Source organism: Ctenopharyngodon idella, chromosome 1 (genome assembly GCF_019924925.1).
Source record: "Ctenopharyngodon idella isolate HZGC_01 chromosome 1, HZGC01, whole genome shotgun sequence".
NCBI classification, from domain to species: domain Eukaryota; kingdom Metazoa; phylum Chordata; class Actinopteri; order Cypriniformes; family Xenocyprididae; genus Ctenopharyngodon; species Ctenopharyngodon idella.
In genome coordinates this window covers 35,374,569-35,392,756 of record NC_067220.1, presented here as the reverse complement: position 1 = coordinate 35,392,756, position 18,188 = coordinate 35,374,569, and the positions used below count along the sequence as shown (strand labels likewise).

General features: G+C 38.8%; 1 protein-coding gene across 3 annotated transcripts; it reads left to right on the top strand.

Moving 5' to 3' along the window:
- Nucleotides 1-4,925: 4,925 nt before the first annotated feature.
- Nucleotides 4,926-17,789, top strand: smox (spermine oxidase). 3 transcript variants are annotated; one of them, XM_051891790.1, is made up of 7 exons: nucleotides 4,926-5,095; nucleotides 9,682-9,916; nucleotides 10,039-10,265; nucleotides 11,431-11,604; nucleotides 12,908-13,607; nucleotides 14,673-14,833; nucleotides 17,265-17,789. In XM_051891790.1, exons 2-7 carry the CDS (start codon nucleotides 9,709-9,711, stop codon nucleotides 17,415-17,417), a joined length of 1,623 nt encoding a protein of 540 aa, XP_051747750.1. In that variant the 5' UTR covers nucleotides 4,926-5,095; nucleotides 9,682-9,708; the 3' UTR covers nucleotides 17,418-17,789. The 3 variants fall into 3 exon arrangements, with proteins under 3 accessions (XP_051747750.1, XP_051747769.1, XP_051747759.1); XM_051891799.1 differs by lacking the exon at nucleotides 4,926-5,095 and adding an exon at nucleotides 6,731-7,561; XM_051891809.1 differs by lacking the exon at nucleotides 11,431-11,604.
- Nucleotides 17,790-18,188: the final 399 nt, after the last annotated feature.

Sequence of the window (18,188 nt, the reverse complement as noted above, 5' to 3'; positions counted from 1 at the left end):
ATAAACACAACCCTAGGTATTTATTTGATACAGTGGCTAAATTAACAAGAAATAAAGCTTCAACTTCTGATGTTTCCAAAGAGCACAGCAGTAATGACTTTATGAACTTCTTTACTTGCAAGATTGATAATATTAGAGAAAAAATAATAACCATGCAACCGTCTACTACAGTATCGTGTCAGATAGTGCATTGTAGTGTCCATGAGGAAAAATTCAATTCATTTACTGCTTTAGGAGAGGAAGAATTGTCTAAACTTGTTAAATCATCAAAATCAACAACATGTATGTTAGACCCTATACCGACTAAGCTATTGAAAGAAATGCTTCCAGAGGTCATAGACCCTCTTCTCAATATCGTCAATTCATCTTTATCATTAGGATACGTACCAAAAACTTTTAAGCTGGCTATTATTAAACCTCTTATTAAAAAACCACAACTTGATCCTAGAGAATTAGTCAATTACAGGCCGATCTCAAATCTCACTTTTCTGTCAAAAATACTAGAAAAGGCAGTATCATCACAGCTATGTTCCTTTTTAGAAAGAAATGGTATCTGTGAGGATTTCCAGTCAGGATTTAGACCGTACCATAGTACTGAGACTGCTCTCATTAGAGTTACTAATGATTTGCTCTTATCATCAGATCGTGGTTGTATCTCTCTATTAGTGTTACTGGATCTTAGTGCAGCATTTGACACTATTGATCACAATATTCTTTTAAATAGACTCGAAAATTATGTTGGCATTAGTGGAATTGCATTGTCATGGTTCAAATCATACTTATCTGACCGTTATCAGTTTGTAGTAGTAAACGAAGACATGTCATATCGATCACAAGTTCAATATGGAGTACCACAAGGCTCAGTACTAGGACCGTTACTGTTCACTCTGTACATGCTACCCTTGGGAGATATCATTAGGAAGCATGGCGTTAGTTTTCACTGTTACGCTGATGATACTCAGCTCTATATTTCTTCGCGCCCTGACGAAACTTACCAATTCACAAAATTAACGGAGTGCATAGCTGATATAAAAAATTGGATGACCAGTAATTTCCTACTACTAAATTCAGAAAAAACAGAGATTCTAATTTTTGGACCAAAAACTTCTTCACGTAATAACCTAGAATATTGTCTAACACTTGATGGCTGCTCTGTTAAGTCTTCGTCGTCAGTTAGGAACCTAGGTGTGCTCTTTGATACCAATCTTTCATTTGAAGGCCATGTTACTAGCATCTGTAAAACCGCATTCTTCCATCTTAAAAATATATCTAAACTACGACATATGCTCTCAATGAAAAATGCAGAACAGTTAGTTCATGCGTTCATGACCTCAAGGCTAGATTACTGTAACGCTCTACTGGGTGGTTGTTCTGCTCGCCTGATAAATAAACTACAGCTCGTACAAAATGCAGCAGCTAGAGTTCTTACTAGAACCAGGAAGTATGACCATATTAGCCCAGTTCTGTCAACACTGCATTGGCTTCCTGTTAAACATCGTATAGATTTTAAAATCTTGCTAATTACTTACAAAGCACTAAATGGTTTAGCTCCCCAGTACCTGAGCGAGCTCCTAATTCATTATAGTCCTTCACGTCTATTGCGATCTCAGAATTCAGGCCAGCTGATAATACCTAGAATATCAAAATCAACTGCAGGTGGTAGATCCTTCTCCTATTTGGCACCTAAACTCTGGAACAATCTTCCTAGCATTGTTCGGGAAGCAGACACACTCTGTCAGTTTAAATCTAGACTAAAAACGCATCTCTTTAACCTGGCATACACATAACACATTACCAATTTATATTTCCAAATCCGTTAAAGGATTATTAGGCTGCATAAATTAGGTCAGCCGGAACCGGGAACACTTCCTATAACACCTGATGTACTCGTTACATCAGAAGAAGAATGGCATCTACGCTAATATTAGTCTTTCTGTTTATCCCGAGGTTCACCGTAGTCAACCGGATCCGGGCCGTATCCAGGTGAGACCAAGGACCTGCACCTTGACACGACCACAACGCAGCCCTGAAGTATCAGCAGAGATTGAGTCAACTAGATCATCCCCTGTGAAGGCCTCATCGACACGACAGCCACGACACAGTTCCTCAACAACCGTCCATACCGGCGTGATGAATACGATCCTCAATTGGATGGAACTGAAATAAATACTTTTAATGTTGCGATCCTATTGGACTTATGATAGCAACCTGAATTGTAACAAAGCACTGTTGGCCAGAGGAGAACTGGCACCCCGACTAAGCCTGGTTTCTCCCAAGGTTTTTTTCTCCATTTTAACACCAATTTGCCACTTGTCTGCCACCTGATGTCACCTGATGGAGTTTGGGTTCCTTGCCGCTGTCGCCTCTGGCTTGCTTAGTTGGGGACACTTGACTTGACATTTTGATATTCAACAGTGCTTTTGATCTGCCTGCATTGACACTATTCTTTAAGAGCTGCTGTGCAGTCAAACAATGTACCAGTTATCAATGTAAAGCTGCTTTGACACAATCTACATTGTAAAAAGCGCTATATAAATAAAGGTGACTTGACTTGACTTGACTTGACTTGCTGCAATAAGGAGATTCAAAATGGGTGATTTCTCAAAGATTAGAAAGACTCATTGTGTTTATGGGTAATCATGCCCGCACCCATGTATGTTTGTGTGTAATTAAATAGACTCGGTCAGAAGATAATTTCTATCCAACTACAGCATTTTCCATCCAGTCAACACTAATTTGGAGAATTTACAAAACAGCGCAATAAGCATGTCTGAAATGCTTAATCCGTTTGTTTGAGTGAAATACAAATTGCTTTTTTAAAACAAAGGAATTTGACCAGCGTTTAAATTGGAAGAAGATTACACCGTCAACAACCACCTCTACTCCGCCCAGCACCTCTCACAGTTTTTTCCACCCTGAACAAATATAAAACAGAATTTTATTTAGATTAAAACTTTTTTTTTTTTTTTAAGTCACTTGGATGTGATAATGTCTAAAATAAACCTTTGAATAACAACAATTATATTTCTATATAATACAACAGGCCAGCTTTGGATTTTTTTAAAAACTATATCTGGGATCTGGGATCACAAGCATATTTTTTTTTCTAATTCCAAAATGGAACACTTCTAATCCTCAGTGTTTTAATTTTAACGAGTTGTGCTTTGGCACCCATTCATGAATGAGATTTAGTTTATTCAGACTACATCTCAGGAACGTACTGACCAATGCTAATCCTCTTGTGATTTTTTTTTTTTTTATACCAAAGCCTGCAGAAAGCAGGCCTGTAATGACTTTAAAAACATGGCACTGTATTATACTAGGCATTTATCAAATCAAGTTTTCTAATATAAGTTTCCTTAAGATCATATAATTCTACCTAGCCCTAACATAACCCTAACCCTAATGTGAGATTTCCTTTTTCTAGCATATTTTTGTTCTGTACAAAACAAGCATAAGAATTTCTTCCCTTTTTGCATATGCATGCTGAACTACGTCAAGGATCATTTAAAAAAATATATATATAGAAAGTTGTACAAAATTAATACGAAAACTGAGGGAAAACCTAATGTACAAAGAACAGACTACAGTACATTGTGTGTAAAATGATTAGATAAATGCATAAACCAAAGCATCCAGAACTAAATCACTATTGTGTTTTATTTGCATTTGTAAGATAAATTATCTATTCAGGATTAATCATATCAGAACATGAATTGTAGAGACATGACAAAATGAGTAACCAACATTTTGTCAAAACAAAGACACAGTGTTCTATTGAACCTAAAAGGGAAGTTGTGAATCTGCATTTATACTGTATTAGAACAACTACAAGAGATGGGAACTAAAGAAATGAATACGCAAGTCTGATGGGATTAATCCCTTCAAAGATACAAATATGCATTAAAATAAGATTACCACATGATTAAAGGGTTAGTTCACCCAAAAATGAAAATAATGTAATTTATTACTCACCCTCATGTCGTTCTACACCCGTAATATCTAGTGATGGGCCGATTTCAAAACAAAGCTTCAGAGCTTTACGAATCGAATCAGTGGATCGGAGCGCCAAAGTCACGTGATTTCAGCAGTTTAGCCGTTTAGGAGATCCGAATCACTAATTCAAAACAAAAGATTCATAAAGCTCAGAAGCTTCATGAAGCAGTGTTTTGAAATCGGCCCATCACTAGATATTGTTGAAAAGTCATTATTTTGTTTTCAAGTATTCTTGTCGCTTTATAATATTAAGATAGAACCACTGAACTCACATGAACTGTTTCAAATATGTACCTTTATGAACCTTAAGAGTTTCACTAGCTTTGCTCTCAATAGAGGCCTCACTGAGCCATCAGATTTCAACAAAAATATCTTAATTTGTGTTCCGAAGATGAACGAAGGTCTTTACGGGTGTAGAACGACATGACGGTGAGTAATAAATGACATTATTTTTTTATTTTTGGTTGAACTAACTCTTTAAATTAGTCTCAGGTTGCATTTAATCTTTGTATGTGTAAAAAAGTACATCTTGTACACAATAACAATGCCATATTACAGTCGTTTGCCGATCCCATCATAGCGGTTGGGTCATAAATAGTCTTTAGGCAAATGAATGATCAGAAATAACCTTAAATGTATTGAGAGATGATAAATATAGGCCAATAATACTATAATATAAAATCAATTTAATAAAACCTAGCTTTTAGAGAAGTTTATTTTTCTTATTATTATGTGAACACATCATTTGAATTATTGATCGATTAATAGGCTACAACCAGCCTTTATTTACTTGTTTGCTTAAGGATAGGCGTTTAGCGTAATCTAACAAGACTGAACAAATCCAGCTGTACTCTGTCATTTACTACAGAGAGGGTGGGCTTTGTGTGTCAAACAGTGAGTCACGCCAAGACTCGCTCGAGCGCCGGTGTTGATTTCGTGGCGGTACGTCACAGATCCTCATATTTATTCAGCGAGGAGGCAGCGGCATCGGCTAAACTGGCTGCTTCTGGTTTCAAGACATAAATACAAAGCGAGACGCTGCGAATACACAAAGAACAGAGGACTGCTCTCCGCTTTACGCTGAAGACGATAAAGTCAGGTAAAGACCGTACTAAATATGATGTGGTGTGTGTTTTTACCGCTACAGTATTGCGTGTTTAAATGATGTGGGTTGTTAACGGAGATACGGTGAATCAAAAATTTGTAAACAAAACTGACTCGCTGGACCGATCAGTGTTTTCATATTGGACAGAACGTGTTACTCTCAGCCTTTTTCGTGTTTATCCTCCGTTATTTTTCTTGAAAGAACAGTCCATTGTCTGTCACAGTTCAGTTTTCATTCAGCAGCTTATTATAATGCGCTGTTATATTAGGACATAAATAATGACAAATGTTCAGTCAGCTGAATAAGGTACAGTAAAGGTTGATTTCATGAAAAGAGGATTTGGTAAATGTCATAGTTGACGTTTATTTTCGTATCACTGGAGGCCACTCGCCCGTGACAGTATGTAGTTACGTGGCAGCGCTGATTCCACTAGACGCACTTTGTGCTGCACTTTATCAGCAGCCAAACTTCACTTATCTCAACTCAAATGACCCAGTGCTTCGGGTTTTATGAACGCACAGCTTTTTTTTTTTTTTTTTTGCTTTTTTCGTAGGCTATATCGATTTTTAAATGATAATAATAACAATAATAGGCTAGTGTAACTGATTAGTTCAAAACCTGTAAGCTACAAGATTGTATCCCATCAGGATAGAGATTCCTCTGCCGGCTTTGTCTCTAAAAAGACAGTTCCTGTATTTGGATTGCAAGTCTTTCTAACAATTCCAATCTGTTTTAATAAGCCATGCTGATGATGTAGAGTGGGATAAGGGGAAACTGTGCAGTGCTGATATATACTTTGTCTTACAATGTGTGAGTGGAGAGGCAGGCATTATAGAGGATGTAGGTTGTGATTTCTAGGTCGTGTAGAGTCTGTGCGTCCCCAAAGCCCACCCTTAATCTGCGGCAAGTGAGGAGCCGGGACATGTGGTGTGTTTTTTATACTGCTACAGTCACACTCAAGTCTACAATGGCTGGAGGTGAAAAGAGTTCTGAAAAAAATTCCCATCAAGCAGAAGTACTATTGCTTCAGGCCGTAGTTCAGCAAAACAAAAAATGTTTGAGCCACAGTGATGTGAGAATAGTGCTATTTGAGGTTGCTCAAAAGGGAGGATTTCAAGATACATCAGTTACTTCTCTTTATCTTAGGCAATGTCTCTGGATCAACTTTATTTCCAAACACATTGTGAATAAGCTCAAAACCACCAGGCAGAGACGTATCAGAAATGTTCAGAAATGGCACAAACACATTATATGTGTCCCTGGATCACAAAACTAGTCATAAGGGTTTTTGAAATTGTGATTTATACATCATCTGAAAGCTGAATAAATATGATTTCCATTGATGTATGGTTTGTTAGGATAGGACAATATTTGTCCGAGATACAACTATTTGAAAATCTAGAATCTTGAGGGTGCAAAAAAATCAAAATACTGAGAAAATCGCCTTTAAAGTTGTTCAAATGAAGTCCTTAGCAATGCATATCCACTCACAAAAATAAATTTTCATGGAACATGGTCTTTACTTAATATCCGAATGATTTTTGGCATAAAAGAAAAATCAATAATTTTGACCCATGGGTCAAAATGGGTATTGCTACAAATATACCCGTGCTACTTATGACTGGTTTTGTGGTCCAGAGTCACATATCACAATCTTTGTTTAAGAGTTTTAAGACTTTTGAGAACGTATTTAAACATCCAAAAGCCCAAGTACCCTGTTAATAGGAAATGGGCAACAGTGCCCTCAACATCGAAAATTTTGATGCTAAAAGTTTGAGAAAAATCTAATGTAGGATCAGAACAATTGGAAACCATGACTTACATACTTTATCTCGTTTTCTGTTATGGCCTCATCCTGACTTTAGATGTGACCTTTTTCATTTGCCTTGAAACCGGACGTACCACAAGGCAAGGACTTTCTCATACATGCAGTGTTTCATACACAAACCCTCTCAACCATGACCGTTGGATTGAAAAAAAAAAAAAAGAAAAAAAAAAGAAAAAAAGATGAACGTGTATAGTTATGTTTTATTTGGTACAGCTGTTTCTAATACCTTCAGCAACTTCTGGTGTGCTCCATGATCTAGAAACTCCTGGTTTTGTCAAAAATGTGTGTCTGTTAAACATTGCACATACATTTTGGTTTACCTCAAACTGCATAAGATTGGAATGGGTGTGATTAGGACCTGTAGTTGCACTGAGGTTATCCAAAACTTTCCATTTCAGGACCCCATCAAAGGAATTTTTGGTTGTGGGTCATGGATAAATGCCTTACTCCTTCTCTCAGTTCAACAGGAAATGTCTCCTTGACCTACATGATGACATCACACTCTCACGTTTGCTAAAGGGACCCATTCACTAGACGAGCACTTCCCATACGATCACTGCTGCCACTAACCAACTTTATAGGAGCTGCTTTAGAAGCATGATTTTGCTGAAGTCATAAGTGAAATTACAAAGGTATTGTTAAGGTCAGCCTTAGTTTTGAAGATGTCTTTTCCAGAATGTGGAAAAACTGGTTTGTAACTTTGCATATACAGCTGCACTCTATTGTCTAGTGGTTTTCCAGCTGTAAGCCACACTGAGAGATTTCCAGCTTGCTTCACTGTATGTCTGTGTCTAAAGGTCAGAGTTACAAAATCGTATGTGTGCTTAGCTGAATCCTTATTACATGCATATTACTTCACATGTTTTAGCCAGGATAAGGTTTCATTTTTTGCTATTTTTCCCTGTTTTCCTTGTTTCCCTGGTTGTTTTTGCAGGTGGAATTGATTGTAATCTTTGTAAAATGGTGTGCCATTTGTTGAAGAAATGTATTTACAAACTATCTAAAGTTTTTTGTTCAGCCATATTTAAAGCCCACTGATATTCAAGGGCTGCGTTCCACTCCAGTTTTAGACACGCTCTCGCAAACTTCCCTAAGCACTTCCCCTCGGGGGAATCCCTGCCGCCATTTTGAAGTGCGTTCCACTACATGAAGTGGACGAGGGAAGTTTATATGGACAGAACCCTCGACTTTGACCGAGGGAGCGAGTCTACTTCATATGTACACTTCAGGCAGCTCCATAACCTACAATGCAACACGATTGTGATGTCACGCATATCGCGTTTAATTTACCCCACCACAAACAACTCTGATATATAAATTTTTTTTTTTTTTTAATATTTAAAACACACATATATACACATTTTTGAAGGGGAAAAAATTAAATAATAAATCAACTCCCTAGCGGATTCCAAGTGATCAAGGGCTTAGGACGTTCTAATTCAGCCCATTGCAAAGGTTCCGCCAGTAGTGGGCACTCATGCAACGCAAGCAATGACATACATCTGAGTCAATGAGACTGAGTGAAGTTAGCAAGGGAAGGTCATAAAAAAAAACGAACTGGAACGCAGCCAAGGTCTTAAAAGTTGCGGCTAAATTCAGTTGAGGTCACATTCTGAGAATTGTCAAGAAGGAAACAACCCATTCATATAGTAGCACACATAATGCCGCCATCATGCTAGCACCTTTTGGTGTTTATAATAAGTGTTCTGATTGTCATTGTGCGTCAGAAAACCCGCAGGCAGCCCTTCCTGCCCTCTCCGTAGTCTGATAACGAACTGTGTTGATGAATTTGGCCTATGCAAACTCTCAACAGGAGGTTATTGTGGTGTGTACTGAGAGCATAGTAGCACATCCTCATTCATTCAAATCATATTCATTTACAGTTATCAATCTCTTCCACATTGCACGTGAGCGGCTATGCCTACTGGGTAAAATAACAATGATGACAGATAAGGAGTGTGTGTGGTTGTATGATCATGTATAAAGAAGGGTATCACTGGCTGGATCCAGAGTGATCCATCACTCTTTCACTCTGTTGTGAGGAAAGATTGCAGTAAAAGTTCCGTTTGGTTCACCATAATAACATCCTGTATCTAAAAATATTCCATTATCACTCTTTCCACATTCAGGTCCTTAAAACAATAAACTTCTCTTATGAGGTCTGTCCAACATCAGGTGCATCTTTTTTTTCTTTTGGCTGTCACACATAAGCTGTTGTTTATGTGGAGACCTTGCCTGAAAAGCCTGAACGGAAATGTGAAGAGCACATTAATATCCTTGTGGCTGTCACAGTGTAATTATTTTCACAGCCACATACAGACCTTTTCCATTCACTTGTGTAATAGACTCTGTGCAATGACATTTTACATTCTCTAGTATGTTGTTGCGAGTCTGTTGTCCTGTTCGACACGGTGTCCTCAGATGGGTGAAGACAAAATGAGAATCAAATTTACACTTCACTGGCATTTTTGCCTTATCTTCATTCTTATTTAGCACTGCAGTGGTGATATAATCACTCTCAACTCATACACAAGAGGTTGGAGATAAGACACCTTATTTTGTGAATAGTGTTATTTAAGGTTGTGCTTTGAAAAGACACCATGTTGCAGTCAGTCCTTTAAACCACATGCTCAAAGATGTAAAGTTCTGTATCTTTGATGCATTCTTTTCCTGTTAATAATCTCTATTATTAGTCTTGCTGGAGGGCTTGGTGTTTGCTCTAATGGTTTCTCCTCATCTCACCCTTCCCCAGATTCCCTAGAAGAAGAGCTTGGACGGCATGCAAAGTTGTGAAATATCTTCAGACAGCACTGATGATCCTCTTAGTAGAGCCCTACACAGACATCGACAACCGCGAATAGTAGTGATTGGCGCGGGCTTGGCCGGCCTTGCCGCCACCAAAACCCTCTTGGAGAACGGCTTCACCAATGTCACGGTGCTAGAAGCCTCGGACCGTATCGGAGGCAGAGTGCAAAGCATTCAGCACGGTGAGAACAACCGTCTTGTCATATGCCAGCATCCTTTTTATTCTTTCTAAGTCATTGCTTCATTGTCAACCTTTTCAGATCAGAAAATGCTTTTTTTTTCAAGGTGCTCCCTCTCTCAACAGGTAAAACCACTTTGGAACTTGGAGCAACCTGGATACATGGGGCAAATGGGAACCCCATCTACCACCTGGCTGAGGAAAATGGGCTGCTGGAGCACACCACAGAGGAGGAGAGGAGTGTGGGCCGCATCAGCCTCTACGCCAAGAATGGTGTGGCCCACTACCAGACCAACAACGGCAAGCGGATCCCAAAGGATCTGGTGGAGGAGTTCAGTGACCTGTACAATGAGGTGATGGAAGAGAGCTGAGTGCCTGGTTTTGTGCAAGCAAAGTTTGAACTTTTTGGTGTAGCCTCTTGTGGATTATAAATCTTGAGTAAAAAAAACGCATCATGGCCTTGTTTTTTTACCTGGTATTAAGACGTGAATTTGATGATCCAATCACAAGTGGTCTGCCAAGATGCATTTCTGTTTCCATCTGTATTAGGCAGCTAACCTGAAGAGCATGCACTGCTTTATTTCAGTCCGGGACCCCTTCAGAATGGGTAGTATTTACACTACAAATGTGGTCATATGCGTTTTTGATAGGGGTGGGGGGAAAAAATCTGGACCAGTAGAAAAAATCCTTCGCGTTGAGCACTGCATGTGTTCTGGGGTTGTTACCACATCCTGAGCTGAGCCTTTCACCTCCTCTATCTCTTTCACAGTGTTTTGCAAGATCCCTGTCTTTTGTTTGGGACTAATGCCTCGTTTCGACAGAGCGGTACAGTATAGTACAGTTCAGTACGACAATTTTTGCCGTTTACATTGTCAGAAGTTGTGAATGGTACCCTAATTCCGAACCGTACCACTTTTTTAAGACCCTTCCGTTGGGGTACCTAGCACAGTAGTCTGGTACTAAAGGGTGGAGCTAGACTCACTGCAGAGTCAACTAAGGGATCTGTTGGCGGTGGAAACGCAAGCTGGATCAGAGTTTAACATCCCAAATCGTACTGGACTGTACTGTACTATCCTGTACCGCTCGGTGGAAACAAGGCATTATATTTCTTTAATAATTTTGCAGAGAAAACACTTAAAGTGATAGTTCACCAAAAAATTAAAGGCACCCCTTTAGATAACCCTTTCAGACATGTAAGGTTTTCTTTTTCTGTAGAATATACAGAGATATTATGATAATAAATATCTTAATGTTTTTTTCCATACAATATAAGTCAATCGTCACCAACACTGTTTGATTACTGACTTTCTTCAAAATATAGTTTTGGAAAAACAAAAGGGTGAGGAAATGATGATGGTTGAACTATCCCTTTAAAGTAATGCAATATTTTGACCATAGTGTATTCCATCCAAAGTAACTAATGCAATTAAACCCATGTTTGTGGTAAGGATAGCTCCATGATCTGATGACTCAAGGATCTCTCTCTCTTAATCTTGTCGAACAACCTCCTTTGAGCAGGTGTACGAGCTGACTCAAGAGTTCTTCCAGAACGGAAAGCCTGTGGGAGCCGAGAGTCAAAACAGTGTGGGGATCTTCACACGAGATGTGTTGCGCAAGAAGATCATGCTTGATCCTTATGACACAGAGAGCACCAAGAAACTTAAGTTATCTATGCTACAACAGTACCTCAAGGTGGGCGGGGCATTAATGCCTTAGAGAGATTTTTCATAAGCAAATCATGGTTAGTTGACTTACAGGATAGTTAAAATCAAGATATTCTTCTCTAAACCTGATTTTGAAATTAGAGGTGTGGCATCACATTTGCCAACTCAACAACAAGCCACAGCAGGAAATAGCTGAATTCCTGTCATATCAAATTGACGACATGAAATATATTGCATGTGTTCTTACATTTGTAGAACAACAGTGATGTCAATATTACTGCCATGCACACTTCCCACTCTGTTGCAACAGAGTGAAATGAAAAACTGTAGACTTCTGCCCACAGAGGTGTGGATTCCAACAACGGTTTCACTACTGTTTTAAACTACTGTTTTAATCATTTCCCACACTTTGACCTAGACTCACAATGGGCTTGTATTCACAATTCATGGAATACTTAAACTTCTTTACAAAAGTCTCACACTACTGTTTGGTCAGGCTGTTCATAGAAATTCTGATTGTACTGAAAGCTCTGGATTATTGAGGTAAAAGTAGGACAGATATTGAATGTCATCCTGTAATACTAGAGGTTATGGGAAGAAGGGGGAGAACCAGGAAAAGCACTCAGCTGGCTATATGCCTGCTAGACTATGTCTGTCTGTGTTTGTTTACAGCAATATAATTTGAAATAGTAAACTTAGAGTAAATGGTGTTTAGCAAGCATTTACTGTGACAGCATGAAAACAGTAGGACAAACTATGCAAGTAGGGTGACCACCTGATTCTTACTCTGTTGCATGACAGTAGATGTGATTTTGTGAGATAAATTTACTATTATTATACTATGTAAATATTGATTTACATTAGTTGGAAAGCCTATTTGCCATCACGTTGCATGACAACGTTTTAAACAGCCAATAAGCTTTGTTAATTGTGACCAGCTCTGTGACTGGAAATCAATTTGCCAAGGTTCGAGTAATACAGTGCAATTTACTCTACAAGACCTCAGTATGCTAAATATTATTAACTGAGTAACAGGCCAGTAGGTAAAAAAAGGTTGTAATTTTTAGGGGGGAAAAAATACATAGCCTAATTGAAATGCGGAACACTGCTTACGTCTCGCAGGATGCGGGACAAAGCTACCAATTTCGGGACTGTCCTGCAAAATGCGGGACAGGTGGTCACCCTATATGCAAGGCTACACATAAAGTGAATGGTCACATTATCTGACTTAGTATATTTAGTTTTGGTGCCAAGATGTATCTTAACAGCAAGATGCTGGTAAGACAAGTTTATGTGCAATTTATTTCTTAATATGCTCTTTTGTGCCTCAGGTGGAAAGCTGTGAAAGCAGTTCCCCCAGCATGGACGAAGTGTCTCTAAGTGAGTTTGGTGAGTGGACCGAGATTCCCGGTGCTCACCATGTCATTCCTGTTGGTTTCATTAAAGTCGTTGAGATCCTGGCTCAGGACATCCCAAGTCGTGTCCTCCGCCTCAGCAAGCCTGTCCGCCGCATCCATTGGAACTGCAGCTCCCAGGATGCAGAGGAAATTGCCGACCAGGCTGACCATAACCAGGACCAACGGCCCAGCCCTTCGCCAGTCTGTGTGGAGTGCGAAGACGCAGAGTGTCTGCTGGCAGACCATGTGATCGTAACGGCCTCTCTTGGGTTCCTGAAGAAAGCTCATGAGACTCTCTTCTCCCCAGGCCTGCCACAAGACAAGGCACAGGCCGTCCAGAAACTGGGCATTAGTACCACCGACAAGATCTTTCTGGAGTTTGCAGAGCCCTTTTGGAGCCCCGAATGCAACAGCATTCAGTTTGTTTGGGAGGACGAGGCACAACTGGAGAGCCAGGCATACCCAGAAGAGCTGTGGTATCGAAAGATCTGCAGCTTTGATGTGCTGTATCCGCCTGAGCGCTATGGCCACATGTTGAGTGGCTGGATCTGCGGTGAAGAGGCTCTGCGCATGGAAAGGTGTGACGACGAGACTGTGGCGGAGATATGTACTGAACTACTACGCCAGTTCACAGGTCAGCACATGCGCAAGTGTAACACTGTAATTCTTTCACTGTACTTTCCACGATACCATGAAATAAACTGATTTAAACTGATCTCTAATCAGGGTGTTACAAAGCAAGAAAATTACACTTAATCTCCAATTGAATTGCGACTCCCTCTGTTTCCCACCACTGAGATGAATTGTTGACAGTTCTTTTGCCGATTGTCATTAACAGAAAGACCATTGTTAATGTGGTGTTTGCATAATGAATTTAGCTCTTAAATACCTTTCCCTCATTCTTATAATCCCCCATTTTGTTATGTCTCTCTGAGAGAGCTGCACATACACAACAATCAAGGTAGATCATTTCCGACTGACAGGAGATTCATGTGGGGGTTCAGCAATTTAATGTAATCAAGTTGGTCATCCAAACAAAGAGTCAAGTGTTTTGCATATTTAACTGGCTATAATAATGATGTCTTCTTGTCATGCTTATAGGTTATATTTCTCTGAGACAAGAAAGCACGTGTACCTGTTAAATCAGGACAGAAAAAGGACCTTTGGTGTTTAAAGTCAGGGTAAAGGTATAGACAAGGGCTCTAAAGTTTCCAGGGTTCTGTGAAAGATTGTACTATAAACAACTCAGGTTTCTCTTCCATTGTAACCCTTTCGTGACAGAACACTTAGTCAGATATAAGGGTCCAATCCACACATTCTCTGTAGATGATGTCAACAGGCTGGCATACCCCTTAACTAGGTCAGTCTGTTTTAATCCAGATCCACAGCAGGTTTCCCTCCCATCTGCACCAGTCCTATATAATTAGTGTGCTGAAATTGGATTTGGTCACACCTTACCACTGATAATTAAAAGGTCCCCTAATTTCTGTCATTAGCTATATGACCTAAGACTAACTTCACTTGTTCATCAGCATATGTCCACTAAATCCACACCACCAAAACAGACACAGATCAGCATAAAAGAACAACACTTTAACTTACACTTTAAAAAAGATGGATCTCTGTACAAAGTCTTTAGCAACAATTAGTAGCATTTGGCAAAGTCAATTTATTTTCATATGTTTGATGTTTCCATCAGGGAACCAGAATATTCCTAAGCCAAGGCGGATTCTGCGCTCCTCGTGGGGCAGTAATCCCTATATCCGGGGTTCTTACTCCTTCACTCAAGTAGGCTCCAGCGGCAGAGATGTGGAGAGGCTAGCTGAGCCCCTGCCTTATATTAAGAACACTAAGGCTCCGGTGAGTTGAAATTTCCAAGTTTCCAAGAAAGTTGGGAGTTGTAAAGACTATTAAAGAAAATCTTGCACAACTGCAATATAAGCTTAACATAGTTTATATAACAGAATTTATGCAGTATGTTTTTGGAACAACAAAGTATATTTGAGTATCGCTGCTCTTTAGTGCAAACAAGTTAATGTTTTTTTCCCATTAAATTAAACTACCTGCCAATTAAAGGATTAGTTCACTTTCAAATGAAAATTACCCCAAGCTTTACTCACCCTCAAGCCATCCTATGTGTATATGACTTTCTTCTTTCTGATGAACACAATCGGAGATATATTAATAAATATCCTGACGCATCCAAGCTTTATAATGTCAGTGAACGGGACCAACGATTATGAGCTTAATAAAGTGCCTCCATCCACATCCATCCATCAAAAACGTACTCCACACGGCTCCAGGGGATTAATAAAGGCCTTCTGAATTGAAGCGATGCTTTTGTGTAAAAAAAAAAATATCCATATTTAACAAGTTATTAAGTAAAATATCTAGCTTCCGCCAGACCACCTTCCGCATTCAACTTATAAAGAAAGTGTAAAACTCTCGCAGTTCAAAAAGCTTACACTACCTCCTACGCCAGGGCTATTCAACTGGTGGCCCGCGGGCCAGCTCCGGCCCGCCAATCATCTTCATCCGGCCCGTGGGCACCTACACCACTAATCCTACCCAAGACTACCAAGCGTATTATATGCACGCCATGAAGTGCATATCATATGCACGCCAAAACTCATTTTGGCGTATATTTTATACTAGATTACACACACATTGCACATTCTCATGTGATCGGGTTGGGTGGCCGCAGTGGCACCTGCAGCTGCACTGTTTATACCATGCACGCTCCTCCAACTGACCTGAGAAACGTTTTCTGTGCGAATATTTCAGCAGTTATTATTTGTGTCCCGTATTCCTGTCGACTGAACCAGCGATACCAATCATTCATGAATTAATCGATTCTTTCTTTTCCGTGAATTGGCAAAACGGCCTTGCATAACTATCTGAAACAATTTGGATTCGTTCGGACCGCTCTGTCACTGAATCATCTGAAGTGGTTTCTCGTTCAGTAACAAATATAGAACAAATAGCGCAGTTTTAGGCGTTTCACTAGTTTACTTTGAACTACACAGCAGGGCCCAGTGGATAACGGAAGCTTAAAGGAGCTGCGTTTATTCCCGGTCACCATTATTAAACAGCGTTGCGACATCCAGTAAGAAACGTTTCAGTTCGACACACACCTCTCGGTTACCAACCACAAAACACTCAATGATTAAACTAGTTTTAAATCGGATGAAACAGCCTCAACATTCACAACAATGAGGAAAACAGGAGAAACATGCCATGAATGAAGATAGAAGACTTTTAAATCCCAAAATCAACACTTACAAACATTTACCATGAATGAACTGTAGTAATTTACCATGGATTGTGGAAATATGGAATAATGAATACCATGTTGTAGCCATTTATATATTGCAATATATTTATTAGGTGGGTAGGGGAAAATATAATTCATTTCTTTGTAAAGGTGTGTATAGTTTCACCTGCATTTATGCGCTTTTTATAGGCCTATATAACATATCATAATATAATATCATTTGACAGTGGTAGTAGTGAGTTGCCATGCATAGTTTTACCTGTGGTTACCAAGTCTCACTGTCAGGATATTTTCATTTAAGCCTATATTAATTATAGATAAAATAATTCTTATCAATAAGAAACCACCCCCCCACCCCCGGCCCTCCTCAACTTTTTGATTTGATAATGCGGCCCTCGAATAAAACTACTTGAATAGCCCTGTCCTATGCCTTCCCTATTCAGCTTAACTGACGCGACTCCAGTTCCGTTTTTTCATAAGTTGAATACAGAAGGCGGTTCATTTGAAAGTGAACTAATCCTTTAAACCAGAGACAGCAGGTGTCCTTCCAAGGAGTAAGACTTGTTTCTGATTATTTTACTCAAAGACATTTTAATCCTGTTTAGAACCACTTACATGGCTTCTTCACCTCTTGTCATTGTATAAATTTCCCTGGACTGCTCTAAAGTCAGGCTGACCCAAATTGCTTACGTGGTGGTTTTTTTAAATGTGTCATATTGAGCTGTGGAGTGCCAAGACTGAAATTTGAGTCAGATGAGAAGGTTGGGTTGTACATGGGCCAAACAAACACATATATATACGTGCACAAACATGCTCAGGCCAATTAAATGTCCGAAAGGAACAGTCTGACCCCACAAAACACACAGCACAAAAAGAATAAGAGGCCTCACTTTTCTATATCGGAAAGATTGAGACTCATGCTAAAAATAGCCTACTGGGCCGCAGGGCAGTAATGTTGTATAGCATGTTTGGTCAAGCTAACTTTTTGTTGTTCTTTTCTTTTCTTCTTATCCAAAGCCTCTACAGGTGTTGTTTGCTGGGGAGGCCACCCATAGAAAATACTATTCCACTACCCATGGTGCTTTGTTGTCAGGACAGAGGGAGGCCAACCGCTTGATTGAGCTGTACCAGTACTCCTTCGGTGCAGAAACCACAAAGCCTAACATTTAAAAAAAACAAATTGCAACAAAAACAAGAACCACTTACTAGTGACAAAAACAATTGTGTTATGTGCTATCTGTATTTCAAATGATTTAATTATGTATGAAAACCTAGTAGGGGCATTAAACTAATAACAATAAATCCTCTTTATACTGTATTTAGATTAGTGCTCTGTAGATTTTACTTGGGATGTACTGTACAAGGCTGCCATGTGGCGCTATCTCTGGTCCTTATTTTTCTGATTATTTTTAACCCATGTTATTATGTTTCTATAATTTAACATTTTTTGTAAGTGCCTTCTGTATTTAATGTTATGTCTTTAAAAATGAAAAAAAAAAAAAAAAAAAAGACTTGATATGAATAAAGTGTATGTTAATGTGATTAAGCATGTCTTTTCTTTCCAAGACTGTTTCTGTTTATTATTCATTATTCAAATGGATGTTTATTTTTATTTTTATTTATTTTTTTTTTAAATCCAGACGGCCTACATTTTGGAAGGTAGTTCAATCACTTTATTTCATAGGTATGTTTTGTAAAATAAATAAATAAATAATATAAATTTTTATATATATATATATATATATATATAAATATACACACACACACTACCAGTCAAAAGTTTGGAAACATTACTATTTTTAATGTTTTTGAATGAAATCTCTTATGCTCATTAAGGCTGCATTTATTTAATAATAAATACAGAAAAAAACAATAATATTGTGAAATATTATTACAATTTAAAATTATGGTTTTCTATTTTAATATACTTTAAAATATAAT

Excerpts from the sequence above, each read along its gene's own strand:
- smox (XM_051891790.1), top strand. The coding sequence starts at position 9,709 with ATGCAAAGTTGTGAAATATCTTCAGACAGCACTGATGATCCTCTTAGT. Across the intron at positions 10,266-11,430 it reads TCAGTGACCTGTACAATGAG|GTGTACGAGCTGACTCAAGA; the intron begins GTGATGGAAGAG and ends TCCTTTGAGCAG. Across the intron at positions 13,608-14,672 it reads ACTACTACGCCAGTTCACAG|GGAACCAGAATATTCCTAAG; the intron begins GTCAGCACATGC and ends TGTTTCCATCAG.